General features: G+C 36.8%; 1 protein-coding gene and 2 long non-coding RNA genes across 11 annotated transcripts in view; 2 read left to right on the top strand and 1 right to left on the bottom strand.

Moving 5' to 3' along the window:
* The first annotated feature begins 10 nt into the window (after positions 1-10).
* Prestin (solute carrier family 26 member prestin) overlaps positions 11-10,222 on the top strand; it is a 40,782-nt gene continuing 30,570 nt past the window's right edge. The window contains exons 1-2 of one of the 9 annotated variants that reach the window (XM_089468387.1): positions 304-645; positions 1,177-1,238. Coding sequence is in view for 1 of the 9 variants with exons in the window: in XM_089468390.1 (XP_089324516.1) it covers positions 620-645 (26 nt within the window). In the remaining 8 variants the exon portion in view is untranslated. Of the gene's footprint in view, positions 166-301; positions 808-1,176; positions 1,239-10,222 lie in introns of those variants that run through there. The other 8 variants (XM_089468385.1, XM_089468389.1, XM_089468390.1 and 5 more) reach the window with 8 other exon arrangements.
* On the top strand, positions 3,058-5,641 carry LOC149269529 (uncharacterized). Its single transcript, XR_016270010.1, has 2 exons — positions 3,058-4,687; positions 4,768-5,641. It is a non-coding gene; the product is annotated as an uncharacterized LOC149269529 (long non-coding RNA).
* On the bottom strand, positions 5,327-8,659 carry LOC149269528 (uncharacterized). The gene is made up of 2 exons (XR_016270001.1): positions 6,029-8,659; positions 5,327-5,942 (listed from the first exon to the last, which is right to left on the bottom strand). It is a non-coding gene; the product is annotated as an uncharacterized LOC149269528 (long non-coding RNA).

The raw sequence follows: 10,222 nt of genomic DNA, 5'->3' as shown, positions 1-10,222 counted from the left end.
GACGTCACGCTTTCAAATCAGCTGTTCGCTTTGCATAAATAACCTACTATCACACAATCGTGGCCCGACCCTAAAAGTGAAGAGCTGAGCAAATACGAAGTGGTCTGGGAGATAACTCCCGAAAAATAGTATGCAAAACGCTTTACACTACTTGTCCGGTCTATGGTTAGTGGTCTTAGTTACATTACAAAAATAGTTTAAAAGTGTGTCTACTGTTTCTAACAGTGACAGCTGTTTTTAACATGTAAAATTAAGGCATATGGCAACGCCAGAATGTTGTTCCATCCGAATGTTTTTTCATTGGACAAAAAATTATTGAATTCTTGCGTATTACTTGATTCTTATCGTAATTTTTTTTTTTAAAGCAAATTGAATACTTGTTAGGTTGCCGCTTTTTGCGTGAAATCACAATATCGCAGTTACAATCATAAAATGCAATTTAAGAGGTCAAAGATAATACACAAACAGTACCACAGTACCAACTACAATAAAAATCGTATTAAAAACTAGAAGAGACAAAAAAAAACTTTAAAAGCTCAAAGAGTAGAAACACACAGTGCCAAAGCTACAAAAATAAAAACATCGCTTTAAAAGCTCAAAAAAAAAAAAAAAAAAAACTATGAACGGTTCTTTCAGTTTCATTCTGTAAGTTGATTGCTTTGGTACTTTCCTCAACCTAAATCTGCTATATACATACATACATACATACATACATATGTTTTTGGCGCTAGAGTAATTGTAGGGCACCAGCAGTTCATAGAAGTCACATTTGGAGGTATGCGAGTTCACGTTAATTAATGAGTGTATGTATGTACTATACTATATCATATTATATACATGCATTATATAGATTTGTGTATGTATATACATACATATGTACACGTAGTGCGTGTATTCATTTGTAATTCAACAGTTAATTAATAAAAAAATTTCTTAAGCTTTTCTTATTTAAGTATACTTGTTTAAGTTTTTAAAAGCCAATTAAACTACAAAAATCCCGAAATTCACTTATGTATGTATGTGTATTTGAAATTTAATTTGATCGAGACACGCTCATGATTCGTGCTAATCAAAAGTTTATTGGCGTCAATTGTGAAAACAATAACAAATAGCCGAGAGTGCTCGATTGGTAACCCTGCGAAAAACTGATATTTTATGGACATATTTTTCGTACAGCAGCAACTTTTTTATTGGAAGCGAAGAAATTAGACGTCCTGATCTAAATCCTATATAGTATGGTTGGTATTTGTAAATTAAGATTTATATATGTATACGATCAGAAAACTGTATCAAAACTTTGGTAACTTTCTTACTACACATATGTACATGTACAGTCTGTCAAGAAACACTTTACACAGTGGAAAAAAACTCAATTTTTTTACTTTATGTGCAAAAATAAAGAATTTTTGTTTAATTTGGCTAATTTTTTTTAATGGTTAACTGTTTAATAGATATTTTTAAATTAAATTATAAAAAACAGAAACAAAAACAATAAGGGTATAACTTAAAAAACAACAAAAACTTAGATTACTCATATTTGACAAGAAACTCTTTACACATTTTGTTCTCTTCGTCTGTTTTGCTCTCATTCTAAGAAATAACGGTGCTTTACCGTTAACTATGCTTTTAGAATTTCTGTATGCATCTCGATTTTTGTGTTTATTTTTCACTTTGTGCGAAATTTGGCTGAGTTCACATGCAAAAAGCAATTCTAATTTTGATTAATAATGCCTGGAAAGAGATTAAGTTTCGATGTTGTCCAATTGATCTTCTGGAATCGGCAGTTGGGCAAATCAGTTGCAGAATTAGTGGAAATGTTTTCCGTGTCGAGAAAAACAATATACAACGTTCTCAGTCGCGCGGAAAACGAGGGAAGATTTGAGGCAAAGGGTGTAGGTGGCCGAAAACGAAAGATTGCTGATCGGGCAAACCGCCTTATGATGCGAAAGATTAAAGCAAATCCCCAAATTTCGACCAGAACTCTTGCCAAGGAGCTCAAAGAAGAGTGTGACGTAGATGTGTCCCACGAAACGATACGTCAGGCCATTCTACGGCATGGGTATTCTTCGAAAATGGCACGTAAGAAGCCCTTGCTGTCGTCGACGAATGTGGAAAAGCGCTTCTCTTTTGCTCTTACTATGCTTAGGCACCCAGAGGACTATTGGAAGGACGTTATATTTTGAGACGAGACCAAAATAATGTTGTATTACAACGAAGGTCCGCCAAAAGTATGGCGAAAAGTGGGTACAGCTTACGATAAAGCGAATATCATTCCAACTGTTAAATTTGGAAAACTGTCGGTTATGGTTTGGGGCTGCATATCCAGCCAAGGAGTCGGTGAACTGGTATTCATTGAAAACACTATGAATGCTAATCTAAGTTTTTGTTGTTTTTTAAGTTATACCCTTATTGTTTTTGTTTCTGTTTTTTATAATTTAATTTAAAAATAACTATTAAACAGTTAACCATTAAAAAAAATTAGCCAAATTAAACAAAAATTCTTTATTTTTGCACATAAAGTAAAAAAATTGAGTTTTTTTCCACTGTGTAAAGTGTTTCTTGACAGACTGTATATTTTATTCGCTTTCAAAGAAAAAGGTATATGTGGTAAGAAAATTATCAAAGTTTTGATACAGTCTTATTATCTTAATTTCCCAAAAGTATTAGTTCTGTATGTATACATATATAAATAGTTACTTTATCAATTATTCTAGTGATTATCATTCGATCTGCATATGTACATACATATGTATGTATGTACAATGCATATTGTTCTCTTTCAGCGTTGATAACTAATATTTTTATACCCTGAGTTGATTTAGCCCTGTCCGTCTGTCTGTCTGTTCGTCCGTCTGTCATTATGATTTTAGATATAATACCTAGAGATTTAAGCATTTTTTCCAGGGTCCGTGTATATTACGCGCATATCGAGTTTTTCTCCCAAAATCGATAACTACATTCGATATTTTGTTATCGATTATATCTCCTACACCTTTGGAGTTACAACTAGTCTATCGTCATGCAAAATGATTGAAGGAGTGGGAATAACCTGTGAGTATATAAGTACAGACGCTAAAAATGATCATACATGTAACACGGGACTCTAAGTGTGTGTGCATGGTTGTCGTGGACAGGTATAATTTTTCTGCGCAATTGTGCGAACATAGAGAGAGATCATGAGGAGACAGAAAGCGTAATTGAGAGAGAGAGAGAGTAACACAAAAATAGCGCTTTCGATCTTTTTTATCGATAAAAACCTTATCGAATGCCAGTTATCAAATTATATTTTATTTTATTGCTAGGGTCTCTAAACTTTTTATGTATGCTTATATGCAATTTATGCAATTTTGGTTTTTGTTAAAATTTACCCCATATTTCAAATACTATGACTTGTGGTTTGGCAAATAAATGAATATTCATGTTATAATCATAATCTAAAAGTTTCATGAAGATCGTATGTCCACAAAAAAAGTTATTAAACAATTAAGTTCTCATAGTAAGCGCTATGTATGTGTGTGTGTATGTGTATGCGTGTGTGTGTATGTATGCCTGTGTGTGCATGCGCGCGTGTGAGTGTGTGTGTGTGTGTGTTTCTTGTGTAAGTAGAAAGACGTGGAAAAATATTGAAATAGCTATTGCTCCAAGGGTTCAGGGGATCTCGTAGTCGACCAGTCTCGACTAGAGCTTTCTTACTTGTTCATTCCGTTTAAAGGCTTCATTTATTCTCGTTCATTTTATTGAAGTCCGTAAGCTATGACGCCTTGAGGGCACCCCAATGTAAGCTCACTCAAGACGTTTTTCGCCTATTAGGCACTTATTCACTTTTTCGTTAATTATCTCTTTATACTCATTCACAAAAGTGAATTAGTATATTGGGTTTGTACAATGTCCGTATGAACGCAGTTTATTTCGGCGCTATTGAAGCTAGAGACTTGAAATTTGGAACACGTACTCGTGTATATCTCCGATTTATAAAGTGTAAAATTTCCCGATCAGCCCACGAGGGGCGTGACAAATCGTAAAATGCATTTTCCGATATACCAGAAATCAAGCTAGTTGAAAGCTGAAGCTGAAACTTGGAATGTAGATCCGCGTCGACCACCAAAGATCACGAGCTATGGCGTATATATCTCTAAAACTATCTCCAAGAGTTTTACAGCTAGAACGCTGAAATTTAGAACGAAAGCTAATGTTATGATTCTATAAAGTCAATGACAAAATTATATGTTTACGTTCATTAGGGACCTGATTTTATAATTCTGCTATATTTTGGACACCTTTGATTGTAGATACCTCAAATTTGGTATATATACTTGGGCTGACCACCCAAGAGCAAAAGGCTTCGACGGATATTTGCCCGGCCAAGTTAAGTTAAGTTACTGGTACCCTCCTCTATCGATACCCCAAAAATAATTTTTACGCCTTTTTAGAGGCGTGGCATATCGGAAATACCCTGTAATTTTCACAATTTTTGAGCATAACCATACACCTTTTGCTATTAGGGTACCTTTAGCTCGTTCTAAGAACTGACCAAAAATGTGGTGTCTGCGCTAATTAGGGGCGTGGCAGATCGGGAAGAAGCATACATAATACATAATATGTATTACATACTAGCTGGCCCGGCAAACGTTGCATTGCCCTCTATATTATTTCTAGGTAAAAAATTGTTGAAAGCTATGTTGTTCAGGTTGGGATACACTCTGATTAATTTATTAATCGGATTTTCATTCAAGCGCCTTGTAAAGGACATTCTTCGTTTTTGGTCAGGTGCAAGAACAAATAATGCGGATGGTTTGCCAACACGTGAGCTTGCCACGTTCAATTGACCATGAGAAAAACACACATTTTCTAGATTGAGGCCACAAATAGTCAAAGATTGGCCCTGTGACTTGTTGATCGTCATGGCGAAGGCAAGACGAAGCGAGAATTCAAATAAATTCAAAGGGCATATCTTTTGAGATCATCGGAATCCTAGGAATAAGAACTTCCTCATCTTTAAATTTTCCTTTGAGTATCGACGCGTGAATCACATTGCTCATCAGTTTTCTTATCACCAAACGCGTTCCATTGCACAGTTTTGGTTGGTTTAAATTTCTAAGCAGGCAAATCTTGGAGAATTGCTCTTTTCATAGCTGTGTTCATTTCTTGACGCCGGTCAAGTTGTTCTTCCATATTGCCCATGAAGTATATTTGCAAGAATTTTTGCTGTGCATCTTCAATAGGTTGCAATGATCCAATGCGATGGCAAATCTGGCCTTGAATCTTTAAATTCAAAGCCATAGTTATAGTTAGATTTACAAACACTTTTTACATAAATCTAACAAACTACATTATTCCAAAATTTTTATTTTTTTTTTTATTTTGACAGTCATAGAAAATAACATTTTTAACGTAAATTACCTTAAATGTCGGATTATATCCGTTACCAATAATTTCCGCCCCAAATGAAGTCATTTGAAAACAGGCATTGTATTTTTGAGTGCTCGTTAGAAAATGTCGTGATTCTAGTGTTTCGCCGTAAAGCAGGGAACGCAATGCTCTGGTGGCGAGACCACTAATGGCAATGTCACTTTACCACTAAGGCAGCACAAACCGGGCGTTTCACCAGCAAACTTCAATGCGCCACAATGCTAGCAAACAACGTCCATTGGACCAATGCAAAAAACGATTCAAGCTGTAATCAATGGTGCAATCATATCGAAACGCTGCTCGATTCAAATCAATCCTTGAACCATTTCTTATTGCCATTTCACGGGCTGCCTCTCTTTGAGAAGCACGAATTAAGGCCCTTCTTTGCTGGGTACTAACGCGGAGCCTTACTCGGGCGATTTCTCGCTCTTCGTCAGATAATTGACTCGCGCTATTCCGTTGCCTAATTGCATTATGGGTCCGCCGGGAAAGATTAGATCTTCTAGGACGCGGCATTTTTATTAATAGTAATACTGCCCTCACACAAAACCATATAAATCAATCGAGAAATATAAATATAAATAATTTACACAAATTTATGTTTGAGACAAACAAATACCTGAACTTTCGAGATATTTAGCTTTTGTAAAAGTCCAAAAATACAATTTTTAATAATTAACTTTTTTTTTTTAATTTCGAATTTTGAATTTTGAATTTTTTATTTATTTTTGATTGTTAGGTTTTAATCTTTTGATTTTTTTTTTTTAATTTTTGCAGATTTTTGATTTGAAATATTTATAAAGTTTAAAAGTCCGAAAATATAAAAAGCCAAAAATACACTTTTTAATAATTACCTTTTTTTTTTTAATTTCGAATTTTTAATTTTTTATTTATTTTTTGAACAGTCTGGTTTTAATCTTTTGATTTTTTGCAGATTTTTGATTTGAAATATTTTTCCTTTTGATTTGAAAATTTTTTTTTTTTTTTTTTTTTTTTTTTTTTTTTTTTTTTTTTGAATAGTCAGGTCTGCTCGAGGTCAGGAGACCGTAGACTGACTGACTACATTTGTTTATTTACTTCTACACTATTGTCAAAACTGTCACTGTTACCAAGCCTACTGGGTATAAAAAAATTTGAACATTTGGGGAAAAAACCGCGTTTTTCAAGTATTCGGCAAATTTTTTCAGTATTTTTAAGACCCTATACTAAACTCGTTGCGGAGACAAATCCAACAAATCAAAAACCATGAAAATTGGTTCAGCCCAAATCAAGTTATAAGCAGTCTTCACTTTTACACAACTTTCTTTTATATATATAGATGTATATTAGCACTAGGTCTTTAGTGTAAATATTTTAGTATATATCAATATTATACCCTGTATAAGTTAATAAGTGCTCTGGCATGCAAATTCCATTTTTACAATTTTTATACTCTGAACGCATTGAAAATTGTTAATCAGGGTTTAATGGTATAGTGAAAAGTATGCAACAGGCAGAAGGAGGTGTGGTAGACCTTATAAATTATATATGTGTAGGATTATTTATTATTTATTTATTGAGTAAATTAAAAGTCAATTTAACGATTTCCTCTTAATTATAAACTATGACGAGTTTCACAATAAATGTCTACAAAATTATATTATATTAATTATTCTTTATTATAAAGATTGATTTTAGTTATACTTAAACTATCAAATTAACTTAACGAGAAATATGATTTCAATTATGCGATCAATTATTCTTATTCTTCTTCGGCTACTCTGAGCCACACAACTGTTCCGTACGACAACTACATCACGACCTTCTTACAACTGCTCTGTATGACGACTGCCTTCCGACTGTTCTTCTTCTAAGAACGACTATTGATCTAGTTCAAAGCTCGCGTTCCTTCCGAAGCACTCGGCGGTTCATCTACCAGGGATGTTGTAAATTTTACAAATCCCACATTCGGTCCTCCTGACAAGTCCTTCGACCCGAAGGAATCCTCATCTTCTTATACTTTGAATACCGCAACCTCTGATAACTCTCCATCTGTGCCTTCAATTGTTTAATTGATCTAGCTTGACACAAAAGCGTCTTATTTATTTTAGAGTCTGGTATCCCTTCAATAAACCTTTACCTCAAATTCACTTCTCAATGCTGCTTTCAACTTCTCCCAGTTATTGATACCTCTCTGACTGCGAATAAACAACTTAGCAGCACCTTAAAGTAATTGCTTTGCATACACAAACAACTGCAATTCTGACCACTGAACTGTAACTGCACACTCATCAACTTCTGAAATCCACTGTTCTATATCCCTTGAACTCGAGCCATCAAACTTATTTACACTATCTTCTACATCTACATCTACATCGTGTAAACCACGATCTGCCTTGCTTAACATTACGCGCTAACGGAACTGTGTTCACTATTTCATCATCTGAGTCCTCTTCCTCTACTCCCAAAACATAATGTTCCAATAGCCTGTTCTGCAATTCTGCTTTGCGTCCAGCAGTACTCAGTAGCACTTCTTCTAATTTATCTCTCAATTGGCCAACAACAAGCCCTAAAATCTCGCTTTCCTCCATTCTGCGGCTATTTATCAGTTTACTTAAACTATAAATTTCAACTTCTCACTTTTCGTCTTTAGAACTATTCAGCAGCCCAATCAGCTGTAAATTTGCGTATCCAGTAACAATTATGTTATGTTAATTAACACATAACTTTGCTCGCTTACAATTGCTCGTTGCTATGGAGCGTCTACTTAACCTACACAATTTACTTTTGTCGCGCAACAACAACCTAAAATTTCGTCAAGCACTCGTTCTTCTCTCACTGCTCAATTATCGATTAGCATCCAGCTTCTATGACCTTGAGTAAGATTCCCTCCACGCACTTCGCCGCAACGCACAGCCACCTAGCTTGCGCTCTTGAACAACTGCGTCCAGTTTCTCTATCCACCTTATGGTCCACCTGTGATTCCAACGATGAATCTCAGCAATAACTTCTGTATCGATCTTAGCGCACAGCCACCTTGCTTGCGCTCTTGATCAACTACGTCCAACGACGATTTCACCAGCAACTATGAGTAATTAATCGTAACGCACAGCCACCTAGCTTACGTTCTTGATTAACTTGGTTTCTTTACGCACCAGCTTATACGCCTGCGTATTAGCAAAATTTTGACATCCACCGACTTCTCGACGTCTCTACATGCACTTCTTTTTATACCCTGAACCCATTTTCAAAGGGAAATCAGGGTATAATGGTTTTGTTGAAATGTATGTAACAGGGAGAAGGAGGCGTGGCAGACCCCACAAAGTATATATATTCTTGATCAGGGCGACGAGCTGAGTTGATTTGGCCCTGTCCGTCTGTCTGTCCGTCTGTCCGTATTTATGAACGCGTCGATTTCAGAAGATATAAGAGCTAGAGACTTTTTTTAAAATGTCCGTAATTACAGCGCGCATATCAAGTTTATCATTAAAAATCGATAACTCATCCCGATCTTTTTTTTATCGATAAAAAACCTTATCGAAAACCAGTTATAAAATTATATCTTCTACATCTTTATTGCTAGAGTCTCCAAATTTTTAATGTATGCTTACATGCAATTTATACAATTTCGGTTTTTGTTAAAATTTACCCCCCACCCTTAAATTCACCCCTCACCCTCACTTTTGTAAAAAGCGTATTTCAAATACTAGAGACTTGTGCTTTAGCAATTACATGCATATCCATGTTATAACCATAAAAAAAGTTATTAAACAATTAAGTTCTCATAGTAAGCGCACACTGCAGCCCATGCGTGTTTATGCGTGGGTGCTTGTGTGTGTATGTGTTTGTGTATGTGTGTGTATGTGTATGTGTTTGTGTATGTGTTTTTTTTTTTTTTTATATTCATTTATTGACAAAATTATACAAATTGCAAGATGCGTGGTGGCTAGGATAGCGCGCGGTGCTTGCGGGACGGCCGTAAAGCATTGCTTCGCAAGCACTATGCGCTACCTTAGCCTGGGACAGCTCGTCTTCTCGATCGCTCGACTCTGCGGAGCTCCATCATCACCGTGGCCGCGAAGGTGCTTGTTAGTTCCCAAGCTTCCTCCGATTCCAGCATGGCGTTGACTAAGTTGTCCGCTCTGATGGAGCGGCCCACTGCCTCTTCCAGACGACGCCTCTCCTCCAGAAACCGTCCACATTCGAAAAGAATGTGGTTGGCGTCTTCCACATGCCCTCGCTCGCACCAGGGGCACTCGTCAGATTCCTCGTGGCCAAAGCGCTTCAAATAGCTCCGAAAGCATCCATGACCCGAGAGGATCTGCGTAAGGTAGAAGTTAACCTCGCCATGTTTGCGGTTAACCCATGGTTCAAGCTCCGGGATGAGCTTGTGCGTCCACCGCCCATTAGTTGAGCTATTCCACCTTCTTTGCCATCGTGCGATGCTGTTCGCCCTGACAGCGTTGAGTCGCGTAGGCCCGTGCGAATTCCGCTCCACGGCTTCGGCGACCAAATACTCCAGTGGCACCATACCGGCTATGACGAGCGCCGCGTCATCGGAGATAGTCCTGAAAGCGCAGCTGACTCTGATTGCGCTCAGCCTGTAGATCGCGCAAATGCCTCGGCTGTAGCTCGGCGTTGCCATCGCTCTTGCCCATATTGGCGCAGCATAGAGGATGACAGACCTAATGACGCTCATTAGGAGGAGACGTCGTTGCTGTTTAGGTCCCCGCGTGTTAAGCATGATTCTCGAGAGAGCTCTACAAGAATCAGCTGCCTTTTTATGCACATATTCTAAGTGCTCGCGGAAAGTTAATCTTGTGTCTATCATGAC

This window comes from Drosophila arizonae, chromosome 4, assembly GCF_054131065.1.
Source record: "Drosophila arizonae isolate 15081-1271.41 chromosome 4, UAZ_ARI_1.0, whole genome shotgun sequence".
Taxonomy (NCBI): Eukaryota; Metazoa; Arthropoda; class Insecta; order Diptera; family Drosophilidae; genus Drosophila; species Drosophila arizonae.
The sequence above is the reverse complement of the archived record's forward strand: the minus strand, read 5'-3'. Positions and strand labels throughout refer to the sequence as shown.